The 27786-nt window shown below is 33.9% G+C and overlaps 1 protein-coding gene across 1 annotated transcript in view; it reads left to right on the forward strand.

The window, feature by feature from the left end:
• Positions 1–381: 381 nt before the first annotated feature.
• Positions 382–27786, forward strand: part of LOC132752004 (uncharacterized) — a 43688-nt gene continuing 16283 nt past the window's right edge. Inside the window, exons 1-6 of the mRNA XM_060742234.1 lie at positions 382–492; positions 5085–5244; positions 7861–7914; positions 10117–10281; positions 12126–12185; positions 13180–13221. Of these exons, the coding sequence (XP_060598217.1) occupies positions 382–492; positions 5085–5244; positions 7861–7914; positions 10117–10281; positions 12126–12185; positions 13180–13221 (592 nt within the window). The remainder of the gene's footprint in view (positions 493–5084; positions 5245–7860; positions 7915–10116; positions 10282–12125; positions 12186–13179; positions 13222–27786) is intronic.

Here is a 27786-nt window from a genome sequence, read left to right on the forward strand (position 1 = left end):
TCTTGTTGGTTGAAACAAATATCGGGAATTTTTGGTGGAAATTATTTTTAAAGAATCCACTGATAGTTTCATTTTGACCCATTTATGCTTATGTTGGTGAAATTAGAAGTATCAAGGGTTATTTTGTAGGATCTAGCCTTTTAATGAAGTGCCTATAAATGTTTGTATTGAATATGTTTTAAGTTCCTGTCTGTATTGTCTATAACCTTGTTTTTATTATATTGTTAATGAAAATTATAAACATCATAGTTACAGTGTTTGAATTAAAATTTTACTCCACAACGATATAGTCATTTACCAGGGATATCTGATGATTTATTGGCAACTTATAGTAACTTCTGGATTAATGTGTACAATTTACATTTATTGAAGAAGATAAACATGGATTTAAAGGAAAATTGTGTTTGCTATAGTGTTACCTATTTTATCATTCCAGATGCCAGAAATGGAGTCAGGGATATTAAACACCAGATAGTTGCCAGTAAAGTCATGGTAAGTTTTAAATATTGTTTTTCTTCCCTGATCTCCTATCCAAACACATTTCAAGTTTTAATCTTTTTAAAAAGGAAAGGGTCACAAGACATTAACATGTTAAGTTCTGTTTACATTGAAATCCTGTGATACCTAAATGGATACGGAATAACAAAAGTGATAGTTACGAACTTGGTATTTATATTTTAAATTGCATTTACTGAAGAGTATGATTATGTAAATATAAAAATCTTTTTTAGTGAATTTTACAGTATTTTGACTAATAACATCTTAAAATGGCAATGGAATCATCTTTACCAGTGTAATTAAAATGAGAGAAAATTTATAACAGGCTATTGTTTCTTATGTCCAGATCAAAACATACAGGCATGGAGAAAGCATGGAGTTTTGTATGACCATTTAATAATACTGTGTTAGTGTGAATAAAATAAAACCTAACTTGTAAAAACCAGCCATGTTTAGTTTATACTTACTGGGGATATGTTACTTTTGCATGTAGATGACTGTTAATGTGAATTGTAAATAATCCTGTAAGAAAACTGATATATACCTTGTCCTTATTCCCTGCGGTCTGGAGACCGCAGGGTATTGGTACGCGTTTAACTTTTGAAGCATGGAGGAGCACGTGACCTGTTTTCGGTACATGGAGGAGCATGTGATCTGTAAACCGTACATGATTGGTTAATTGACCTTTTCGAAAACCTAGCTAAATACCGTTTGCCGATACGTTACGGATTTACCTTTAGGGAATTAGTCCGATAAAAAACTATTACGTGATATTTCTAATTTTCTATAATATTTTACCGTTTAGGGTGAAAAAACTTGAATGATGTGTTTGAAATTATCAATGTTTCTTTAAATCTATCTCAAATTTTACAAATACTGAAAATCTACAAAATTAAAATATTTGTAGTGGCATCTGCCATAATGAATAGAGATATTTTCTGCGTAAACTTGTGTGTTTACTTTATTTTTTTTGCTCGGAATAATTCATAAAATGGTAGGCCTATTTAATCATTTTTTTAAAAGAAATAATTGTTTTATCTTCGGCCTTCTCTGGTCTTCAACGGTCACCAGTTTCCAAAGACCTTCTTTCTATATTGATCGATTATTGTTAACTATATTCCTGATACAAACGTTTATTTATCCCCCAAACAATGTTGAAAATAGTTAAATGAAATATCTTTATATCATTAAAAACATTCCCCGCAGGAAACATTTTACTTGTTTTGTTATGTTCAAGGGTTATGTGGACTTTTGGAGTTCAAGTGACAATTTAAAGTGCTAATTTGAGAGTGATATTTGTTCAAGAGGAGATAATCTATCACTATGATGAAACTTAAGTTATCTTAAAGATTTCAACAATGGTTTGTCCACCTGTCATATTTTATCATGTCACTTCACTATTGTCTATACTTGCTTCGATTTAATCTAAATAAATATACAAGAGGTTATGTTTGCATATATCTCCAGTATATCTGTTGATTAAAGAGGTTAATATATTCTGTTAGGATTTGAAATACACAAACATATATATTGGAAATGTTTACAAAATGCTTTATTTACCTCTGCTGTAATGTTAGCTTTTTTCATCCGATATATATGCTCATCAAATTTTGGGTGTTAACCGGGCTAGTTAAAGATCCTGTATGTTTTGTAATTGAGATTGCATATGTATGTATGTTAATGCTTAATGAGGGTCCATCCGCCCTTCCGGGCACAAAAAGCAGCTTTCGCTGTGGAGTACGGACCCTTGAGATTGCATACCACTCTTCATTGAATTATATATGTATGTAATTATGCAAATTTGTCAATTTTCAAACATGGAAGAATATGTAAAATATGTATTGCAAATATTGGTACATATTTAAGGTAATAATTAAATTATATGCATTCATTTCTTATTGGAAAAATTGACTTAGAATTTATAGAAAACTAAATTCTAATTACCTCCCTTTATTTACATGAAATATTAAATTCGGTAATATCTTTATAAATAATGTTTTTTGAAACTTACAATATCTATAAATCTTAATTTGAGCATCATAATTTGTATATAAAACCATAAAAATAATGTGTTACAGGATCTTTAATTTGTTGGTGCTATGAACCATATATAAACATGATCATTCTGACTATATTGTTTCTGGCATGCATTGCTTTCTGTTTATTTTACCGTTCAATAACCCTGTCTGGTGTCTGATTAATATATTGATAATGACTGATAACCTATTTGCTGTGTTGTTGCAAGTTTCTACTCATTTATATTATATCAATTTTGACATGAGGTAATTATTTTTTCAAGCTGTTTTAAGTTTTCATGTTCAAACTATTCTAAGTAGTTTCATATCTTATTATCGGAATTTTTTTAATAACAACAAAACACTTCAATAACAACAAAATACATGATCAAGTATGTAGATATACTTTGAAATTATAAATGATCATGCACCATACCTATGTATTTATCTGTATATTTAGGATTTTGTTTACCTTTCTTAGCTCAACTATTCGATAAGAATAAGTAGAGCTGTCCTAGTCGCCTAAGCATCGGCATAACCACTTAATTATGTGAAAGTTTGTATACTACTTCAAATGTTTTCAAAGTCCTTTGACAAATGGCTTTGAAACTTTGCACACTAAGTTGTTTACCATCATGCCCCTAACCTATAGACTAAAGAATTAGTAAGGATTTGCCACAATAACGATTTGCCACAATAATGATTCACCACAGTGTGATAACGATTCGCCACAGTTTAATAATCATTCGTCTCAGTAGGAATATAACAGTTATTGTTTTAATGTGACTGGTCTTAGTTAAATAAACTCAAAGAAAAGGAAATAAACTTTCTGAAAATTAATGTCAATGTTTTTATTTGTAATATAAGGCCTCCATATTTACTACTAAAAAGTGATATGATAAAAGAATTATAGATATCTTATGGCAAACACATTTATTATTTTATAAGGCCACATAACCGCCCATAAATGAATATAGAATTATATGAAAGAAAGATAGTTATGGGCCAGAAATTATACAAAGAAAAATCACAAGAAAAATCAGCATGCCACAGCAGGCCCAGACTCATTGTATATATTTGTAAACAATGGACAGTTCAAATTTCAATGTAGGCGAAACAATTGCACAAATATAGTGAGATAAGTGTTAGCATGTAAGAACACAATATGTACTGTATAAGTGGTTAATTTTGCGATGTAGAAATGTTTGCTAGTTTTGCGAATTGAAAATATTCACAAATATATAATCACACAAAAAATATTATTTCTTTTTTTATGCAAACTTTCCTCTATAATTTGAAAACATGTTTTCATGCAGCATATAAAGTGAATAAATTTGACTGTTAAGGCACTGACGTTTGTTTAAGTTTAACAAATCACAAATGATTTAATGAAACATAATATATGTGTTATTCTAACACGACCCGCATTTTTCCCTATTGAACATAGAATAACAGAAAGTGTGTGTTATTATGCAACAGATGCACAGTTTGACGTTCTATATTTAGACATGTGACGTAATCATTATAAACGTGACGTAACCACTAAAAATCCGACGCCCTAAAAATAAGTACGGAAACAAATCAGGCGCAATTTTGCTTATCTATCAATTACGGCAACACTTATTTGTTGATGTCGTGTTAGAATCGAAATAATATATCCAAATCAGTGGTTTTATCGCTTGATAACATCACTGTTTGTCGTTCTGATGCGCATCATTATATCACTCGGGCTACGCCCTCGTGATATAATTCCTCGCATCCGAACTCCAAACAGTGATGTTATTGAGCGATAAAATCACTGTTTGGGATATATTATTTCTTAAATAACACATTAGTAATCGGAAACACAATAGGCTAGTCATATAACAAAAGCATGTTTCAAAATATCACAAAGACATGTGTCATCAGGTCCTTTTAATATCAAACTTAAAATGTATATTTCAAACAATTATATAAATAATAAAGGTATTAAACAGTTGAATAGAACGATGACAATTACAGCATATTCTTAGCATGTACCTGTTTAATTAATGATATCACAAAAACAGTATTTAATTAAAGAAATCATAATTTTGCAATTAATTTCGCATGCAAAAAGTCCACTTTTTGACATTCGCAAAATTTTTGTGACGCATAAATATCCACTTATGCAGTATATGAATCTTCATGTGACATAGATAAACTATTGTTATTCAAGTAGAATACCCTCAGTGATTTTCAATATATATGTATTATATTCACAAGAGACATATATTATAATTGTTTATATTTATATTCACCATTTATGATGATATTATAATGATTTGTTCATTCATATGAGGATTAAATTTATATTTTGATTTTCTAAGGCATTTTAATGGTAAATATACATGTATGTAGATATTGACAGAATTAGATGAAAATATAATAATTGTCCTTATATTTAGTTGTTAAATAAAATGTATGAAACGGTCAAGTTGTAGGCATGTTTCTCAGTTCTCAATTGTATTTTTTTTTCCCCAAAAATTATCTTCAGAGATAAATTTGTTTATTTAATTTTTGTATTGAACAATATTATACATTATATTTCAGGGGGAGGACAGCACTTGTTTTTGTAGAGGAAAGTCTAGCTGGTGTCAGATTTGGAGTCCACCACCATTTCCCAGGGGGATCTCTGACCAACAGAAGATAGATCTTAACAATTTCATTTATAAAAACATTACAAGAAAAAAAATATACCAACAATACACAAGTAAGTGGATAAAACGAGGCTTTTTCTCAAGATTGTTAATTAGTTTTTAGGGATTTGAATTTAACCTATACTTGCTAAATATCCCTGTAACAATTTTTTATATTTTTATATCATAAATCTGATGCTCAAATGACCTCTACAGTGGACCTCTACAAATTATTTTCAAATCTAAGCCCTCAGGTCAAAATTGGCCCTGGGGAACATAGATTTTTCCCAAGATTGTTTATTAGTTTTGAGGGATTTGATTTTAACTTATACTATGCTAAATATCTTAAATGGACTTGTCCATGCCGTTTATTAACCAGGTTTTCAATTTTGAAAATCCTGGTTATTAGATTGGGGTCTGGGGGGCGGATGGGCGGATGGGCGGGCGGGCGTCAAACGAAATTGTGTCCGCTCTGTAACTCTTCAACCCTTTGAAGAATTTTGATGAAACTTCAGACAAATGTTTACCACATCAAAGATGACGTGCAGAAGCATGTTCCGCATGGCTGGCTCCAAGGTCAAGGTCACAGTGACATTAACATTGAAAATCCTGTCCGCTCTGTAACTCTTCAACCCTTTGAAGAATTTTGATGAAACTTCAGAGACAAATGTTTACCACCATCAAGATGACGTGCAGAACGCATGTTCCGCATGGCTGGCTCCAAGGTCAAGTCACAGTGACATTAACATTGAAAATCCTGTCCGTCTGTAACTCTTCAACCCTTTGAAGAATTTTGATGAAACTTCAGACAAATGTTTACCACATCAAGATGACGTGCAGAACGCATGTTCCGCATGGCTGGCTCCAAGGTCAAGGTCACAGTGACATTAACATTGAAAATCCTGTCCGCTCTGTAACTCTTCAACCCTTTGAAGAATTTTGATGAAACTTCAGACAAATGTTTACCACATCAAGATGACGTGCAGAACGCATGTTCCCGCATGGCTGGCTCCAAGGTCAAGGTCACAGTGACATTAACATTGAAAATCCTGTTTACATGATTTTAACTTGATTTGGCAGTCAAAGGTCATATCATCTTTGGAGGTAATTTAAAAAAGATATGATATATTATTTCATGTCTACTTTGTAACTTGTTTTTCATTATACAGAATTATCAAATATAATTATAGTGAACAAATTCTTCTGTGCTGAACTCGTCCTACATTTCTCAACGGATTTTGTTCAAACTTTCACAGAAGCTTTGTCATCAAGCACCCTGGCACATATTGTCGGGGTTTTGTGATTGGATAGTTTTTGACCTAATTATGGCCCTTTGTTTTTTTCCTTATACATAATATTATAGTGAACACTTCTTCAGTGGCAATTCCTCCTACATTATTCATGTTTTACATTGCACATAGTTACATTGTTTGTTGCTTGTATTTGTATTTCAAATACAACATATTTATCTACAATGGTGATAATTGAAAACCTGGTTTCATGGCATTGCCATGTTTCTTGTTATTATTTAAAGGGGAAATTTCAAAGTAGGTACTGACTGAATAGCAAACAGTACTGACCCAAGATTAGACAATGAAGATGTGTCAGCTAATCTTGTTCTGTACTGGTCACATGGAATCTGTTGTTGACTAAAAAGCTAAGGATTAATTTACTTTGACTGTGCATCAGATACAGAAATTACTCCACTCATTGAGAATAAAATGGTTCTGAAACATGTAGAACGCAATTTAAGAAAAATGAGCTGCAAACAGTGCTGACCAAGATCAGATGGCATAGATATGCCAGTTCATCTTTGTCTGCACAGGTTTCATGTGCAGTATCTGTTGATTCCAGCAGATTGGCAGTTCATTCAGTTCTCATGAGAAAGATTTGTTGATACTTTGATTAGAGTAGCTTCATCTGGTACACATTTGTTCATTATTTCTTGTTTAAGCTTCCACCAACACTCGTTAAGCAATGTTAAATTATGAATAGTATAATACCAAATTGTTGTATTATTATATAAAATAAAATGTTGATTTTGAGAATTTTCTGTAAATATCAAAATACAATACCAGTTAGGTAAGAGAGGAAGAAATGTCAAGTTTTCACTTTCTATATTAACTGCTATTAACAATGTCATTGAGGAAAGAAAACAGACTATTTAAGGACATAAAGTAAGCGTTATAAATCATTGTTTTATGGTGAACTAATAATAAACTATTAGCCTGCTGATTTTTAGCTTGATGATTCAAAGAATAAGTAGAGCTATTGTACTTACCGTGGCAATTCACTGTCTCACTTTGGGTAAATTATTGAGTGAAAGTTGGTATCCAAATCTCCAAAACTTCTTAAGGGAATTTCATACATTTGTTCTCAGTGAATATGTAACATGAAGGGCAGAGGTCTCAAAACTCTTGAGTTACCTTTTAACTCTGAGTTATGCCTCTTTCTCACTGTCAAGCTCAGAAAACAGTCAATTGCAACTTCTTATTGACAGCTCTTGTTTTCTGAATGGGTTTGGCCATTTTCCATGATGAAACTGCTGTTGTGATATCTATTTTAGCGTTATAAACTGTTTAGTCAGTTTTATAGCTTCATATTTATAGCGTTGACATAGCTGTTTCAGTTTCAGCATTGTAAGGGTTTGTTCAATAACATTCATTTTCATTATTTCCTTAACATTTTAGGTGAGTGTAGTGAATGGGCCTATCCCACAATCAAACCTTCAACTTCAGTATCAAGTAAGTATACACAAGTAAAACTTTAATTTCCTATTAATATACAATTGTGAGAAACTAAAACTTACGGTCAGAAGTGTTTCCTCAATTCATTAATCATTACTTCAAGTTTTAGAATTTTTTAAGCAGTATGTTGACCCATAAGTCCTGTCCTGAAATGGTGTTTATCTTAGTACAATGTTTCTACATATTTATTTTTAAGCATGGATTAATAATGTATTGAATTATACATGTATATTATTTAACTATACATGTCAGGTTTTATATTGTTTAATTACTGGTAAAGTCTGTGAACCATATGTTGTGTTGATGTATTAAGATATCCAATATATACAGCATGATGAAAGTATATATAGCAAGATTCTAATGTATGAATCACCAAACACTTAACAAGTACTTAAACATTTGTATTTATGTTATATACTTTATATAATACAGTCAAACATGATGTTAAGACAACCTTCTGAATAGAGATCACCTCTGAATACAGATCACCTGTCACTTCACTGATTATATTTCAATTTTAGCTTTTAATTAAAGCATTTATGCTACAGATTAATTAACTAATAACCTCCTGGAACCAAACGTTATAAGCTTTTACCAACAGTATAGAGCCAATACAGTCTGCACTACTGTACAATCTGGCCTAACTCTATACAGTTAATATCTCAAATTTTTGCACCTTGATATTGTGACCTCTTTGAATGGACTGTTCTAATGTCAAAGCTGGGTCTAATCAAGTAAACACTGTTACTATGACCATCTCATGACCTGTCATCCAAGATTTCTATATGTCTCCTTCAGAGGTTGCCTTCACAGACAAGTTTGACTGTAACTTTTTTGCTGTTTGGACATATATATTGTATAACAATGATTATATAAGTCTATCCCATGGTATATTAGATACATAGAATCAGTAATGCTTTTACTATTTTATTGGCAGTTAAACATATAATACATTTATCTGAAGATCTATGAAAATAGCCTATCAGATCTTTGTTTCACAAACTCAATGGTTTGGTCAGTATAAGGTGATCAATATAATAATGATGGATAATTAAGATGTCAAAACATGAAGTTAAATATGTGCCAGTTCTAATTGCTTTGTTGTTGACTTCATCATTCTGGTATAATAAATTGACATGACACTGACAGGATAAACACTGCATGCACTGATGTTGTTAATGGATACACTATAATCATTATATCAGCATAGGTAAGATCATTCCATGTAGAAATCAATAGGAATTTCAAATATTTGATCGACTTGATATTACTAACCTGAATCCAGGAAGCATAACATAATAACAGACATTCAGCAGGGAGAGTCGAAAGATGACTTCCGGGATGTATAACAGTTCTACTGTGTCATACATATGTATTTATTCATGGCAAAAGATCTTCATATATGTCACAGACTAACTCATCCCATCTAAATGCATTTGATCTTCTGTGGGAGTTATTTATTATTCAACAATTTCCGTCAGTATGGGAGGGGTCTTCTATTACATTAATGTTGCTATATTTTAGTCTCAATGATACATGCACAACTATTTATAGAGTCTTATCTCAGAATTACTTTGTGATGTTCTCAGCAGAACTCTGCAGTACAATATTTGTATTACCTCAACTTGTTTATTTTGTGATATGGACTTGTCCTGATTACATTTGGAAATGTCCATTTTCAGTTTTTGGGATATCAAGATGAAAGTTTTTATCAGTCAGCAGTATGAAGCCATGTCTGACTGCACATAATCGCAGGCTGCAACCTGGCTGTTTACTAGTGGCAAATGGTCACCACAGCCGGTTAATTGGTTTATAATGATCTGTAAGGAGAAACCAACCTGCCTCTAGACATTCAAGTTATACCCTTTAGTCAACATTAACTTTGTTTAAATCATCACTAATAAAAAAAATCTGCCTAACCCACACAAAATACAAACAGTTCACTTCCAAATTGAAACATATATATGTATTAATAATTTAGAACCTGTTTCATTTGAAATACGAGAGCCTTTAATAATTATTCCCAAGTATAGCCATTTGAACTGAAAAATTATGACAAATATTGCACATAGATTTTCCAAAGTTTTTTTTTTTGGGGGGGGGGGGAGAGAAAAGGAAAATGTTTCATCTTGTTCTCAGCTGTTGCAAGGTTTGTTAATAAATATAATAATTTTTTTATGAATATTTTATGAAAACTAGCTTTTAAGTTCACGCTGTCGATTGCTACTGAAAATACAACAATACCAATGTTGGACAATTCAACTCATTCTAAAATTGAGCATGAAACCATACCAGGATTAAGTAGCTTACTGCCACCAACTAATATTAATACAACTTCACCAATAAAAGATGTAAATGGTACAGGTAAAATGCATACTTGAAGTAAAAATGTTGTATTTCTCTTGTACTGTACTAACACTGTATAAATGAAAAAAATTCAGTTTCAAACTTAGTTTTAAAACGGGTAGATGTAGTAAGAAATTTCTAATGTTGCAGGATAGGATAACAATATCTTACATGGGCATGAAACGAAATAAAAATTTCTGCCATCTCCTCTGGGAATAAGCTATTAAAGAATATATAGTGCAATGATACGGAGAAATGCAGTATTCCCCCAGTGTCTGAAGTTTCAAGTGACCTATATTTTACTCAGAGAATGTAAATGTGTGTCATCAATGTGTTATCTTTGTGTGTCCTTTCCTCTTTGTGCTTCACTTCCAGAAACTAGAAACATACCTGTCTCAACAATCACCATCATCATCATATAATGGTTACAACATATTAACAAAATAAAGTTTTCAGTATATCTACAACTGTGTCAGCCTCAGTATCATCTGTATCAGTCACAGTGTTATCATCTGTAATCTCTCCATATCCATCCTGCTGACTTCAACAAGGAGAGTATCAGATTTTCAATCCAGGGCCAGCTGGATCATTCTTCATACAAAACTAAATTTTTCTGTGATAAACAACACTGTTTAATTTGACTGGCAAATCCATTATACAAACCCTGTAATGTTATATGTTAGAAACCTGTAGAATCATGTGTGCTTTGAAGTGCTGTGGGCTTTGAAGATATTATTCCTTTGAGGGTTTTTGTTCGTAAATTTTCTTTTAAATGTCTAATTTTTGGAGGACTGAATTTCTACTTGTAAGAGTATCAACATTAGTTTTGGGACCTACTGAAGTCCCTTATTTAGGTTCAATCTTTATTATGTAACATAAGTTTGCCATCCAGTTTTATTCAGCAGCATATTGGTACTATATGAACTTGTAAATTTATGTCACAAGTACATCAACAGCATGATAAGAATTCTGAAGTAAGAGATTTAAAACTTTGTCAACACTGAATGATGTTTTACTACATGATCACCACAGATTGTTCTATTTCTTACAGCTATACTTATTTCTATTTTACTGCAATTAAAAGCTAGGCCAGATCAGAGATATCTTCATGTTGTGATTTCTCCTTTATACTGACCTTCACCTTTCCATTTATTTATAACTTTCTTACCTTTTTGAAACCTGTAAACTATGTGTATTTTTTATTCTCTGTACTTGTATATTTGCAAATGTTTCTTTCAATATTGTTTTACTTTATAGAAGCTAGTGTGGTTTAATCATAAGTTATTTAACATTAAACTGTATAATATAGGATTATATTTGGACAAGTAAATAGCTAGAGAAACCATATTGTACGAGCTGCCAGGCTAATAGGATTGCTAAAGATGTCTTCGAGTACATTTAATTATATAGATGTACATTTCCGTATTGTACTTGTTTAATGTTTAATAACTTGTTTATTCTATATCCATATTATGTTAAAGAAATGCAGATCGTAATGGTTAGATATTGCAATGCTCTTAGTAAAATTCAGTCAGACAAGCTTTTTTCAATGGCTATTATAACATTGCCATAGCACATAGGTCATAGCACATAAGAATACATTATACAGCATCCAATATGGAAATAATATGGATGGTCACATTGTACAATTTACAAACAGCAATTTGATGTTAATAATTGATATAGAATAGTTACTTATAAATCTTTTTATTTTCTCTCCATACAAAAAATGTTACAAATTACCTTTTTGTACCTTTTAAGTTTGGTAATTATTTTCATTATACATGTATGAATGAATATTTTATACAATATAATTTATGTAAATGATTATATTATGGTTGCATTATGTTTGTATTGTACAGCAGTTACCCAAACTACTACTGCAGTTACAACCCTTAGTTCTGTACTGACAACAACACCAGGTAATAATGCAAACAATTTAATAATTGTCAAACTAAATGTTTGTCGGATTTCCATACTAAATATACTAAATACATATAATTATGGTTTGTTTTACATATGTACATGGTATATATTATATATATGATGTTATTATAATACTTGCACATCTTACATTTGTCAGAATATTAAACAATGTATGGAGCCGCTTTGTCAGAGTCTGTGCTTTGTTTTGACAAATCTATAGGGCTGATTGCTAATATTGTATTACTAGAATGTCTATATTTTATCTTTGTATGAATTAACTTTAAACTACATATATTATATACATTATTTGTATGAAATGTTTGTCATACAGAACTAAAAATTTTATCTGATTTAATATAATACCTGTATCTTTGGCTGGCGAATATATTTGCATGAGCATCAAATAAATCATTTTCTGAAAGTTACATGGCGGTTGATAATTTTTTGAAGGAAATGGATATTTTATTCTAATGTAACATGTAAGGCTGTTACATTTTTCCATAAATCCAGTGTAAACTCAGTCTTGTGGAAATGACAATTTAGAATGAAGTCGCTCACAACAAATGCTTTATTTAGACCTAAATAACGTAACGGACTTGTCCAGGTGCCAAGTAATCAATTTTTGACCTAGATCAAGAGTTCGGACAGTCAACAGTATAGACCAAGCTCTAATACTATATGTTGGTTGGGAAGGCTGTTCATTTTATGTAAGAATTTTACAAACCAGGTTTGAAACACTTGCAACAAGTATATGAGGTTCACATTGTTAGATATGCACAGTGAAATGTATCAACTTTATGTTTATTTGATAGTTGGATACTTACATAATTTCTAAATGATGAAATCTTTTTTGAATTTCATATGTATGAAATATGTATGATATTTACCTAGCCTTAACTATAATGTGGTCATAAAATAAAAAATGTCAGAATATATGTATACATATATTTGTATATATATTGCCATATTTGTATAAAGTTAATATTACAGCTACAATACAACCCACAACGCACATACTAAATGAGGAGAAGGGTAATAAATGCATCCCTGAGGGTTTTTGGTGCAAAATGGTTGTAAATTATATTAAATATCATGAATTTGTTGGTTTATTGGTTAAAATAAATGCCTCTCTAGCTAGTGAAAATGTGGGTGTGATACCTACAAATGTCACAGCCATGTTTTCTCATAGGACACCAGAACTGGTTAGCCTAGACTAGGGAAATGCTTGGAAAGCTCTTTAAAAAGTAACAAGTTTCCTCTTTAATCAGGCAAAAGCAAATAATGTTAAGTTAAATAACAAAGTTGCTACCATTTTGCATCAACACCCATTCTCTGTATAATTATGTCTTATATGATACTTACTATATCTTTACTTACTCAAATTATAAAATTAAACTGAAGTGTTTTTGTACTAGGCCTTCATTCTAAGATGACATAATATAATTTCAGAACTTCTGTATTCTCCTACTGTCAAATATTCTGTGCTAACTTGAAATAATTTACAGCCAAACCTTTCTCAATGGCTGCCTTTAAATATGATGCCACTTGTCTTGTGAAATTTCTTGTCAAAAATTTCATTTGTTCTTCATTATAATTATGTGGTCTATAGAAAGAGGTTTAACTTAGAGGTATTTGATACCTTTACACTGGACCGTAGAAAGAGGTTTAACTTAGAGGTATTTGATACCTTTACAGTGGTCTGTAGAAAGAGGTTTAACTTTGAGGTCTTTGATACCTTTACAGTGGTCTGTAGAAAGAGGTTTAACTTAGAGGTCTTTGATACCTTTACAGTGGTCTGTAGAAAGAGGTTTAACTTAGAGGTATTTGATACCTTTACAGTGGTCTGTAGAAAGAGGTTTAACTTAGAGGTGTTTGATACCTTTACAGTGGTCTGTAGAAAGAGGTTTAACTTAGAGGTATTTGATACCTTTACAGTGGTCTGTAGAAAGAGGTTTAACTTAGAGGTGTTTGATACCTTTACAGTGGTCTGTAGAAAGAGGTTTAACTTAGAGGTATTTGATACCTTTACAGTGGTCTGTAGAAAGAGGTTTAACTTAGAGGTATTTGATACCTTTACAGTGGTCTGTAGAAAGAGGTTTAACTTAGAGGTATTTGATACCTTTACAGTGGACCGTAGAAAGAGGTTTAACTTAGAGGTATTTGATACCTTTACAGTGGTCTGTAGAAAGAGGTTTAACTTAGAGGTGTTTGATACCTTAACAGTGGCATGTAGAAAGAGGTTGAACTTTGAGGTGTTTGATACCTTTACAGTGGTCTGTAGAAAGAGGTTTAACTTGTAGGTATTTGATACCTTTACAGTGGTCTGTAGAAAGAGGTTTAACTTAGAGGTATTTGATACCTTTACAGTGGTCTGTAGAAAGAGGTTTAACTTAGAGGTTTTTGATACCTTTACAGTGGTCTGTAGAAAGAAGTTTAACTTAGAGGTGTTTGATACCTTTACAGTGGTCTGTAGAAAGAGGTTTTACTTAGAGGTATTTGATACCTTTACAGCGGTCTGTAGAAAGAGGTTTAACTTAGAGGTATTTGATACCTTTATAGTGGACTGTAGAAAGAGCTTTAACTTAGAGGTATTTGATACCTATACAGTGGTCTGTAGAAAGAGGTTTAACTTAGAGGTATTTGATACCTATACAGTGGACTGTAGAAAGAGGTTTAACTTAGAGGTCTTTGATACCTTTACAGTGGTCTGTAGAAAGAGGTTTCACTTAGAGGTCTTTGATACCTTTACAGTGGTCTGTAGAAAGAGGTTTAACTTAGAGGTCTTTGATACCTTTACAGTGGTCTGTAGAAAGAGGTTTAACTTAGAGGTGTTTGATACCTTTACAGCGGACTGTAGAAAGAGGTTTAACTTAGAGGTGTTTGATACCTTTACAGTGGTCTTTAGAAAGAGGTTTAACTTAGAGGTGTTTGATACCTTTACAGTGGACTGTAGAAAAAGGTTTAACTTGAAGGTATTTGATACCTTTACAGTGGTCTGTAGAAAGAGGTTTAACTTAGAGGTGTTTGATACCTTTACAATGGTCTGTAGAAAGAGGTTGAACTTAGAGGTATTTGATACCTTTACAGTGGTCTGTAGAAAGAGGTTTAACTTAGAGATGTTTGATACCTTTACAGTGGTCTGTAGAAAGAGGTTTAACTTAGAGGTGTTTGATACCTTTACAGCGGACTGTAGAAAGAGGTTTAACTTAGAGGTGTTTGATACCTTTACAGCGGTCTGTAGAAAGAGGTTTAACTTAGAGGTGTTTGATACCTTTACAGCGGACTGTAGAAAGAGGTTTAACTTAGAGGTGTTTGATACCTTTACAGCGGACTGTAGAAAGAGGTTTAACTTAGAGGTCTTTGATACCTTTACAGTGGTCTGTAGAAAGGGGTTTAACTTAGAGGTATTTGATACCTTTACAGCGGTCTGTAGAAAGAGGTTAAACTTAGAGATGTTTGATACCTTTATAGTGGACTGTAGTAGAAAAGGTTTAACTTAGAGATGTTTTGATACCTTTACAGTGGACCATAGAAAGAGGTTTAACTTAGAGGTATTTGATACCTTTACAGTGGTCTGTAGAAAGAGGTTTAACTTGAAGGTATTTGATACCTTTACAGCGGACTGTAGAAAGAGGTTAAACTTAGAGGTATTTGATACCTTTACAGTGGACCGTAGAAAGAGGTTTAACTTAGAGGTATTTGATACCTTTACAATGGTCTGTAGAAAGAGGTTTAACTTAGAGGTATTTGATACCTTTACAGTGGTCTGTAGAAAGAGGTTTAACTTAGAGGTATTTGATACCTTTACAGTGGTCTGTAGAAAGAGGTTTAACTTTGAGGTGTTTGATACCTTTACAGTGGTCTGTAGAAAGAGGTTTAACTTAGAGGTATTTGATACCTTTACAGTGGACTGTAGAAAGAGGTTTAACTTAGAGGTATTTGATACCTTTACAGTGGTCTGTAGAAAGAGGTTTAACTTAGAGGTATTTGATACCTTTACAGCGGTCTTTAGAAAGAGGTTTAACTTAGAGATGTTTGATACCTTTACAGTGGACCGTAGAAAGAGGTTTAACTTAGAGGTATTTGATACCTTTACAGTGGTCTGTAGAAAGAGGTTTAACTTGAAGGTATTTGATACCTTTACAGTGGACTGTAGAAAGAGGTTTAACTTAGAGGTATTTGATACCTTTACAGTGGTCTGTAGAAAGAGGTTTAACTTAGAGGTATTTGATACCTTTACAGCGGTCTGTAGAAAGAGGTTTAACTTGAAGGTATTTGATACCTTTACAGTGGTCTGTAGAAAGAAGTTTAACTTGAAGGTATTTGATACCTTTACAGTGGTCTGTAGAAAGAGGTTGAACTGAGAGGTGTTTGATACCTTTACAGTGGTCTGTAGAAAGAGGTTTAACTTAGAGGTGTTTGATACCTTTACAGTGGCCTCTAGAAAGAGGTTTAACTTAGAGGTATTTGATACCTTTACAGTGGTCTGTAGAAAGAGGTTTAACTTAGAGGTGTTTGATACCTTTACAGTGGACTGTAGAAAGAGGTTTAACTTAGAGGTATTTGATACCTTTACAGTGGTCTGTAAGAAAGAGGTTTAACTTAGAGGTGTTTGATACCTTTACAGTGGTCTGTAGAAAGAGGTTTAACTTAGAGGTCTTTGATACCTTTACAGCGGTCTGTAGAAAGAGGTTTAACTTAGAGGTATTTGATACCTTTATAGTGGACTGTAGAAAGAGCTTTAACTTAGAGGTATTTGATACCTATACAGTGGTCTGTAGAAAGAGGTTTAACTTGGAGGTATTTGATACCTTTACAGTGGACTGTAGAAAGAGGTTTAACTTAGAGGTCTTTGATACCTTTACAGTGGTCTGTAGAAAGAGGTTTAACTTAGAGGTCTTTGATACCTTTACAGTGGTCTGTAGAAAGAGGTTTAACTTAGAGGTGTTTGATACCTTTACAGCGGACTGTAGAAAGAGGTTTAACTTAGAGGTGTTTGATACCTTTACAGTGGTCTTTAGAAAGAGGTTTAACTTAGAGGTGTTTGATACCTTTACAGTGGACCGTAGAAAAAGGTTTAACTTGAAGGTATTTGATACCTTTACAGTGGTCTGTAGAAAGAGGTTTAACTTAGAGGTGTTTGATACCTTTACAATGGTCTGTAGAAAGAGGTTGAACTTAGAGGTATTTGATACCTTTACAGTGGTCTGTAGAAAGAGGTTTAACTTAGAGATGTTTGATACCTTTACAGTGGTCTGTAGAAAGAGGTTTAACTTAGAGGTGTTTGATACCTTTACAGCGGACTGTAGAAAGAGGTTTAACTTAGAGGTGTTTGATACCTTTACAGCGGTCTGTAGAAAGAGGTTTAACTTAGAGGTGTTTGATACCTTTACAGCGGACTGTAGAAAAGAGGTTTAACTTAGAGGTGTTTGATACCTTTACAGCGGACTGTAGAAAGAGGTTTAACTTAGAGGTCTTTGATACCTTTACAGTGGTCTGTAGAAAGGGGTTTAACTTAGAGGTATTTGATACCTTTACAGCGGTCTGTAGAAAGAGGTTAAACTTAGAGATGTTTGATACCTTTATAGTGGACTGTAGAAAAAGGTTTAACTTAGAGATGTTTGATACCTTTACAGTGGACCATAGAAAGAGGTTTAACTTAGAGGTATTTAATACCTTTACAGTGGTCTGTAGAAAGAGGTTTAACTTGAAGGTATTTGATACCTTTACAGCGGACTGTAGAAAGAGGTTTAACTTAGAGGTATTTGATACCTTTTACAGTGGACCGTAGAAAGAGGTTTAACTTAGAGGTATTTGATACCTTTACAGTGGTCTGTAGAAAGAGGTTTAACTTTGAGGTGTTTGATACCTTTACAGTGGGCTGTAGAAAGAGGTTTAACTTAGAGGTAGTTTTGATACCTTTACAGTGGACTGTAGAAAGAGGTTTAACTTTTGAGGTATTTGATACCTTTACAGTGGTCTGTAGAAAGAGGTTTAACTTAGAGGTATTTGATACCTTTACAGCGGTCTTTAGAAAGAGGTTTAACTTAGAGATGTTTGATACCTTTAAAGTGGACCGTAGAAAGAGGTTTAACTTAGAGGTATTTGATACCTTTTACAGTGGTCTGTAGAAAGAGGTTTAACTTGAAGGTATTTGATACCTTTACAGCGGACTGTAGAAAGAGGTTTAACTTAGAGGTATTTGATACCTTTACAGTGGTCTGTAGAAAGAGGTTTAACTTAGAGGTATTTGATACCTTTACAGTGGTCTGTAGAAAGAGGTTTAACTTGAAGGTATTTGATACCTTTACAGTGGTCTGTAGAAAGAGGTTTAACTTAGAGGTGTTTGATACCTTTACAGTGGACCGTAGAAAGAGGTTTAACTTAGAGGTATTTGATACCTTTACAGTGGTCTGTAGAAACAGGTTGAACTGAGAGGTGTTTGATACCTTTACAGTGGTCTGTAGAAAGAGGTTTAACTTAGAGGTGTTTGATACCTTTACAGTGGCCTCTAGAAAGAGGTTTAACTTAGAGATGTTTGATACCTTTACAGTGGTCTGTAGAAAGAGGTTTAACTTAGAGGTATTTGATACCTTTACAGTGGTCTGTAGAAAGAGGTTTAACTTAGAGGTGTTTGATACCTTTACAGCGGACTGTAGAAAGAGGTTTAACTTAGAGGTCTTTGATACCTTTACAGTGGGTCTGTAGAAAGAGGTTTAACTTTGAGGTCTTTGATACCTTTACAGTGGTCTGTAGAAAGAGGTTTAACTTAGAGGTATTTGATACCTTTACAGTGGTCTGTAGAAAAGAGGTTTAACTTGAAGGTATTTGATACCTTTAAAGCGGACTGTAGAAAGGGTTTAACTTAGAGGTATTTGATACCTTTACAGTGGACCGTAGAAAGAGGTTTAACTTAGAGGTATTTGATACCTTTACAATGGTCTGTAGAAAGAGGTTTAACTTAGAGGTATTTGATACCTTTTACAGTGGTCTGTAGAAAGAGGTTTAACTTAGAGGTATTTGATACCTTAACAGTGGTCTGTAGAAAGAGGTTTAACTTTGAGGTGTTTGATACCTTTACAGTGGTCTGTAGAAAGAGGTTTAACTTAGAGGTATTTGATACCTTTACAGTGGACTGTAGAAAGAGGTTTAACTTAGAGGTATTTGATACCTTTACAGTGGTCTGTAGAAAGAGGTTTAACTTAGAGGTATTTGATACCTTTACAGCGGTCTGTAGAAAGAGGTTTAACTTAGAGATGTTTGATACCTTTACAGTGGACCGTAGAAAGAGGTTTAACTTAGAGGTATTTGATACCTTTACAGTGGTCTGTAGAAAGAGTTTAACTTGAAGGTATTTGATACCTTTACAGCGGACTGTAGAAAGAGGTTTAACTTAGAGGTATTTGATACCTTTACAGTGGTCTGTAGAAAGAGGTTTAACTTAGAGGTATTTGATACCTTTACAGTGGTCTGTAGAAAGAGGTTTAACTTGAAGGGTATTTGATACCTTTACAGTGGTCTGTAGAAAGAGGTTTAACTTAGAGGTGTTTGATACTTTACAATGGTCTGTAGAAAGAGGTTGAACTTAGAGGTATTTGATACCTTTACAGTGGTCTGTAGAAAGAGGTTTAACTTAGAGATGTTTGATACCTTTACAGTGGTCTGTAGAAAGAGGTTTAACTTAGAGGTGTTTTGATACCTTTACAGCGGACTGTAGAAAGAGGTTTAACTTAGAGGTGTTTGATACCTTTACAGCGGTCTGTAGAAAGAGGTTTAACTTAGAGGTGTTTGATACCTTTACAGCGGACTGTAGAAAGAGGTTTAACTTAGAGGTGTTTGATACCTTTACAGCGGACTGTAGAAAGAGGTTTAACTTAGAGGTCTTTGATACCTTTACAGTTGTCTGTAGAAAGGGGTTTAACTTAGAGGTATTTGATACCTTTACAGCGGTCTGTAGAAAGAGGTTTAACTTAGAGATGTTTGATACCTTTATAGTGGACTGTAGAAAAAGGTTTAACTTAGAGATGTTTGATACCTTTACAGTGGACCATAGAAAGAGGTTTAACTTAGAGGTATTTAATACCTTTACAGTGGTCTGTAGAAAGAGGTTTAACTTGAAGGTATTTGATACCTTTACAGCGGACTGTAGAAAGAGGTTTAACTTAGAGGTATTTGATACCTTTACAGTGGACCGTAGAAAGAGGTTTAACTTAGAGGTATTTGATACCTTTACAGTGGTCTGTAGAAAGAGGTTTAACTTTGAGGTGTTTGATACCTTTTACAGTGGGCTGTAGAAAGAGGTTTAACTTAGAGGTATTTGATACCTTTACAGTGGACTGTAGAAAGAGGTTTAACTTTGAGGTATTTGATACCTTTACAGTGGTCTGTAGAAAGAGGTTTAACTTAGAGGTATTTGATACCTTTACAGCGGTCTTTAGAAAGAGGTTTAACTTAGAGATGTTTGATACCTTTAAAGTGGACCGTAGAAAGAGGTTTAACTTAGAGGTATTTGATACCTTTACAGTGGTCTGTAGAAAGAGGTTTAACTTGAAGGTATTTGATACCTTTACAGCGGACTGTAGAAAGAGGTTTAACTTAGAGGTATTTGATACCTTTACAGTGGTCTGTAGAAAGAGGTTTAACTTAGAGGTATTTGATACCTTTACAGTGGTCTGTAGAAAGAGGTTTAACTTGAAGGTATTTGATACCTTTACAGTGGTCTGTAGAAAGAGGTTTAACTTAGAGGTGTTTGATACCTTTACAGTGGACCGTAGAAAGAGGTTTAACTTAGAGGTATTTGATACCTTTACAGTGGTCTGTAGAAAGAGGTTGAACTGAGAGGTGTTTGATACCTTTACAGTGGTCTGTAGAAAGAGGTTTAACTTAGAGGTGTTTGATACCTTTACAGTGGCCTCTAGAAAGAGGTTTAACTTAGAGATGTTTGATACCTTTACAGTGGTCTGTAGAAAGAGGTTTAACTTATAGGTATTTAATACCTTTACAGTGGTCTGTAGAAAGAGGTTTAACTTAGAGGTGTTTGATACCTTTACAGTGGCCTCTAGAAAGAGGTTTAACTTAGAGGTATTTGATACCTTTACAGTGGTCTGTAGAAAGAGGTTTAACTTAGAGGTGTTTGATACCTTTACAGTGGACTGTAGAAAGAGGTTTAACTTAGAGGTATTTGATACCTTACAGTGGTCTGTAGAAAGAGGTTTAACTTAGAGGTGTTTGATACCTTTACAGTGGTCTGTAGAAAGAGGTTAAACTTAGAGGTCTTTGATACCTTTACAGCGGTCTGTAGAAAGAGGTTTAACTTAGAGGTATTTGATACCTTTATAGTGGACTGTAGAAAGAGCTTTAACTTAGAGGTATTTGATACCTATACAGTGGTCTGTAGAAAGAGGTTTTAACTTGGAGGTATTTGATACCTTTACAGTGGACTGTAGAAAGAGGTTTAACTTTAGAGGTCTTTGATACCTTTACAGTGGTCTGTAGAAAGAGGTTTAACTTAGAGGTCTTTGATACCTTTACAGTGGTCTGTAGAAAGAGGTTTAACTTAGAGGTGTTTGATACCTTTACAGCGGACTGTAGAAAGAGGTTTAACTTAGAGGTGTTTGATACCTTTACAGTGGTCTTTAGAAAGAGGTTTAACTTAGAGGTGTTTGATACCTTTACAGTGGACCGTAGAAAAAGGTTTAACTTGAAGGTATTTGATACCTTTACAGTGGTCTGTAGAAAGAGGTTTAACTTAGAGGTGTTTGATACCTTTACAATGGTCTGTAGAAAGAGGTTGAACTTAGAGGTATTTGATACCTTTACAGTGGTCTGTAGAAAGAGGTTTAACTTAGAGATGTTTGATACCTTTACAGTGGTCTGTAGAAAGAGGTTTAACTTAGAGGTGTTTGATACCTTTACAGCGGACTGTAGAAAGAGGTTTAACTTAGAGGTGTTTGATACCTTTACAGCGGTCTGTAGAAAGAGGTTTAACTTAGAGGTGTTTGATACCTTTACAGCGGACTGTAGAAAGAGGTTTAACTTAGAGGTGTTTGATACCTTTACAGCGGACTGTAGAAAGAGGTTTAACTTAGAGGTCTTTGATACCTTTACAGTGGTCTGTAGAAAGGGGTTTAACTTAGAGGTATTTGATACCTTTACAGCGGTCTGTAGAAAGAGGTTTAACTTAGAGATGTTTGATACCTTTATAGTGGACTGTAGAAAAAGGTTTAACTTAGAGATGTTTGATACCTTTACAGTGGACCATAGAAAGAGGTTTAACTTAGAGGTATTTAATACCTTTACAGTGGTCTGTAGAAAGAGGTTTAACTTGAAGGTATTTGATACCTTTACAGCGGACTGTAGAAAGAGGTTTAACTTAGAGGTATTTGATACCTTTACAGTGGACCGTAGAAAGAGGTTTAACTTAGAGGTATTTGATACCTTTACAGTGGTCTGTAGAAAGAGGTTTAACTTTGAGGTGTTTGATACCTTTACAGTGGGCTGTAGAAAGAGGTTTAACTTAGAGGTATTTGATACCTTTACAGTGGACTGTAGAAAGAGGTTTAACTTTGAGGTATTTGATACCTTTACAGTGGTCTGTAGAAAGAGGTTTAACTTAGAGGTATTTGATACCTTTACAGCGGTCTTTAGAAAGAGGTTTAACTTAGAGATGTTTGATACCTTTAAAGTGGACCGTAGAAAGAGGTTTAACTTAGAGGTATTTGATACCTTTACAGTGGTCTGTAGAAAGAGGTTTAACTTGAAGGTATTTGATAACTTTACAGCGGACTGTAGAAAGAGGTTTAACTTAGAGGTATTTTGATACCTTTACAGTGGTCTGTAGAAAGAGGTTTAACTTAGAGGTATTTGATACCTTTACAGTGGTCTGTAGAAAGAGGTTTAACTTAGAGGTGTTTGATACCTTTACAGTGGTCTGTAGAAAGAGGTTTAACTTAGAGGTCTTTGATACCTTTACAGCGGTCTGTAGAAAGAGGTTTAACTTAGAGGTATTTGATACCTTTATAGTGGACTGTAGAAAGAGCTTTAACTTAGAGGTATTTGATACCTATACAGTGGTCTGTAGAAAGAGGTTTAACTTGGAGGTATTTGATACCTTTACAGTGGACTGTAGAAAGAGGTTTAACTTAGAGGTCTTTGATACCTTTACAGTGGTCTGTAGAAAGAGGTTTAACTTAGAGGTCTTTGATACCTTTACAGTGGTCTGTAGAAAGAGGTTTAACTTAGAGGTGTTTGATACCTTTACAGCGGACTGTAGAAAGAGGTTTAACTTAGAGGTGTTTGATACCTTTACAGTGGTCTTTAGAAAGAGGTTTAACTTAGAGGTGTTTGATACCTTTACAGTGGACCGTAGAAAAAGGTTTAACTTGAAGGTATTTGATACCTTTACAGTGGTCTGTAGAAAGAGGTTTAACTTAGAGGTGTTTGATACCTTTACAATGGTCTGTAGAAAGAGGTTGAACTTAGAGGTATTTGATACCTTTACAGTGGTCTGTAGAAAGAGGTTTAACTTAGAGATGTTTGATACCTTTACAGTGGTCTGTAGAAAGAGGTTTAACTTAGAGGTGTTTGATACCTTTACAGCGGACTGTAGAAAGAGGTTTAACTTAGAGGTGTTTGATACCTTTACAGCGGTCTGTAGAAAGAGGTTTAACTTAGAGGTGTTTGATACCTTTACAGCGGACTGTAGAAAGAGGTTTAACTTAGAGGTGTTTGATACCTTTACAGCGGACTGTAGAAAGAGGTTTAACTTAGAGGTCTTTGATACCTTTACAGTGGTCTGTAGAAAGGGGTTTAACTTAGAGGTATTTGATACCTTTACAGCGGTCTGTAGAAAGAGGTTTAACTTAGAGATGTTTGATACCTTTATAGTGGACTGTAGAAAAAGGTTTAACTTAGAGATGTTTGATACCTTTACAGTGGACCATAGAAAGAGGTTTAACTTAGAGGTATTTAATACCTTTACAGTGGTCTGTAGAAAGAGGTTTAACTTGAAGGTATTTGATACCTTTACAGCGGACTGTAGAAAGAGGTTTAACTTAGAGGTATTTTGATACCTTTACAGTGGACCGTAGAAAGAGGTTTAACTTAGAGGTATTTGATACCTTTACAGTGGTCTGTAGAAAGAGGTTTAACTTTGAGGTGTTTGATACCTTTACAGTGGGCTGTAGAAAGAGGTTTAACTTAGAGGTATTTGATACCTTTACAGTGGACTGTAGAAAGAGGTTTAACTTTGAGGTATTTGATACCTTTACAGTGGTCTGTAGAAAGAGGTTTAACTTAGAGGTATTTGATACCTTTACAGCGGTCTTTAGAAAGAGGTTTAACTTAGAGATGTTTGATACCTTTAAAGTGGACCGTAGAAAGAGGTTTAACTTAGAGGTATTTGATACCTTTACAGTGGTCTGTAGAAAGAGGTTTAACTTGAAGGTATTTGATACCTTTACAGCGGACTGTAGAAAGAGGTTTAACTTAGAGGTATTTGATACCTTTACAGTGGTCTGTAGAAAGAGGTTTAACTTAGAGGTATTTGATACCTTTACAGTGGTCTGTAGAAAGAGGTTTAACTTGAAGGTATTTGATACCTTTACAGTGGTCTGTAGAAAGAGGTTTAACTTAGAGGTGTTTGATACCTTTACAGTGGACCGTAGAAAGAGTTTAACTTAGAGGTATTTGATACCTTTACAGTGGTCTGTAGAAACAGGTTGAACTGAGAGGTGTTTGATACCTTTACAGTGGTCTGTAGAAAGAGGTTTAACTTAGAGGTGTTTGATACCTTTACAGTGGCCTCTAGAAAGAGGTTTAACTTAGAGATGTTTGATACCTTTACAGTGGTCTGTAGAAAGAGGTTTAACTTAGAGGTATTTGATACCTTTACAGTGGTCTGTAGAAAGAGGTTTAACTTAGAGGTGTTTGATACCTTTACAGCGGACTGTAGAAAGAGGTTTAACTTAGAGGTCTTTGATACCTTTACAGTGGTCTGTAGAAAGAGGTTTAACTTTGAGGTCTTTGATACCTTTACAGTGGTCTGTAGAAAGAGGTTTAACTTAGAGGTATTTGATACCTTTACAGTGGTCTGTAGAAAGAGGTTTAACTTGAAGGTATTTGATACCTTTAAAGCGGACTGTAGAAAGAGGTTTAACTTAGAGGTATTTGATACCTTTACAGTGGACCGTAGAAAGAGGTTTAACTTAGAGGTATTTGATACCTTTACAATGGTCTGTAGAAAGAGGTTTAACTTAGAGGTATTTGATACCTTTACAGTGGTCTGTAGAAAGAGGTTTAACTTAGAGGTATTTGATACCTTAACAGTGGTCTGTAGAAAGAGGTTTAACTTTGAGGTGTTTGATACCTTTACAGTGGTCTGTAGAAAGAGGTTTAACTTAGAGGTATTTGATACCTTTACAGTGGACTGTAGAAAGAGGTTTAACTTAGAGGTATTTGATACCTTTACAGTGGTCTGTAGAAAGAGGTTTAACTTAGAGGTATTTGATACCTTTACAGCGGTCTGTAGAAAGAGGTTTAACTTAGAGATGTTTGATACCTTTACAGTGGACCGTAGAAAGAGGTTTAACTTAGAGGTATTTGATACCTTTACAGTGGTCTGTAGAAAGAGGTTTAACTTGAAGGTATTTGATACCTTTACAGCGGACTGTAGAAAGAGGTTTAACTTAGAGGTATTTGATACCTTTACAGTGGTCTGTAGAAAGAGGTTTAACTTAGAGGTATTTGATACCTTTACAGTGGTCTGTAGAAAGAGGTTTAACTTGAAGGTATTTGATACCTTTACAGTGGTCTGTAGAAAGAGGTTTAACTTAGAGGTGTTTGATACCTTTACAATGGTCTGTAGAAAGAGGTTGAACTTAGAGGTATTTTGATACCTTTACAGTGGTCTGTAGAAAGAGGTTTAACTTAGAGATGTTTGATACCTTTACAGTGGTCTGTAGAAAGAGGTTTAACTTAGAGGTGTTTGATACCTTTACAGCGGACTGTAGAAAGAGGTTTAACTTAGAGGTGTTTGATACCTTTACAGCGGTCTGTAGAAAGAGGTTTAACTTAGAGGTGTTTGATACCTTTACAGCGGACTGTAGAAAGAGGTTTAACTTAGAGGTGTTTGATACCTTTACAGCGGACTGTAGAAAGAGGTTTAACTTAGAGGTCTTTGATACCTTTACAGTTGTCTGTAGAAAGGGGTTTAACTTAGAGGTATTTTGATACCTTTACAGCGGTCTGTAGAAAGAGTTTAACTTAGAGATGTTTGATACCTTTATAGTGGACTGTAGAAAAAGGTTTAACTTAGAGATGTTTGATACCTTTACAGTGGACCATAGAAAGAGGTTTAACTTAGAGGTATTTAATACCTTTACAGTGGTCTGTAGAAAGAGGTTTAACTTGAAGGTATTTGATACCTTTACAGCGGACTGTAGAAAGAGGTTTAACTTAGAGGTATTTGATACCTTTACAGTGGACCGTAGAAAGAGGTTTAACTTAGAGGTATTTGATACCTTTACAGTGGTCTGTAGAAAGAGGTTTAACTTTGAGGTGTTTGATACCTTTACAGTGGGCTGTAGAAAGAGGTTTAACTTAGAGGTATTTGATACCTTTACAGTGGACTGTAGAAAGAGGTTTAACTTTGAGGTATTTGATACCTTTACAGTGGTCTGTAGAAAGAGGTTTAACTTAGAGGTATTTGATACCTTTACAGCGGTCTTTAGAAAGAGGTTTAACTTAGAGATGTTTGATACCTTTAAAGTGGACCGTAGAAAGAGGTTTAACTTAGAGGTATTTGATACCTTTACAGTGGTCTGTAGAAAGAGGTTTAACTTGAAGGTATTTGATACCTTTACAGCGGACTGTAGAAAGAGGTTTAACTTAGAGGTATTTGATACCTTTACAGTGGTCTGTAGAAAGAGGTTTAACTTAGAGGTATTTGATACCTTTACAGTGGTCTGTAGAAAGAGGTTTAACTTGAAGGTATTTGATACCTTTACAGTGGTCTGTAGAAAGAGGTTTAACTTAGAGGTGTTTGATACCTTTACAGTGGACCGTAGAAAGAGGTTTAACTTAGAGGTATTTGATACCTTTACAGTGGTCTGTAGAAAGAGGTTGAACTGAGAGGTGTTTGATACCTTTACAGTGGTCTGTAGAAAGAGGTTTAACTTAGAGGTGTTTGATACCTTTACAGTGGCCTCTAGAAAGAGGTTTAACTTAGAGATGTTTGATACCTTTACAGTGGTCTGTAGAAAGAGGTTTAACTTAGAGGTATTTGATACCTTTACAGTGGTCTGTAGAAAGAGGTTTAACTTAGAGGTGTTTGATACCTTTACAGCGGACTGTAGAAAGAGGTTTAACTTAGAGGTCTTTGATACCTTTACAGTGGTCTGTAGAAAGAGGTTTAACTTTGAGGTCTTTGATACCTTTACAGTGGTCTGTAGAAAGAGGTTTAACTTAGAGGTATTTGATACCTTTACAGTGGTCTGTAGAAAGAGGTTTAACTTGAAGGTATTTGATACCTTTAAAGCGGACTGTAGAAAGAGGTTTAACTTAGAGGTATTTGATACCTTTACAGTGGACCGTAGAAAG

The sequence above is a fragment of the Ruditapes philippinarum genome, unplaced genomic scaffold (genome assembly GCF_026571515.1).
Source record: "Ruditapes philippinarum isolate M1 unplaced genomic scaffold, ASM2657151v2 ctg1663_1_1_1_1, whole genome shotgun sequence".
NCBI lineage: Eukaryota > Metazoa > Mollusca > Bivalvia > Venerida > Veneridae > Ruditapes > Ruditapes philippinarum.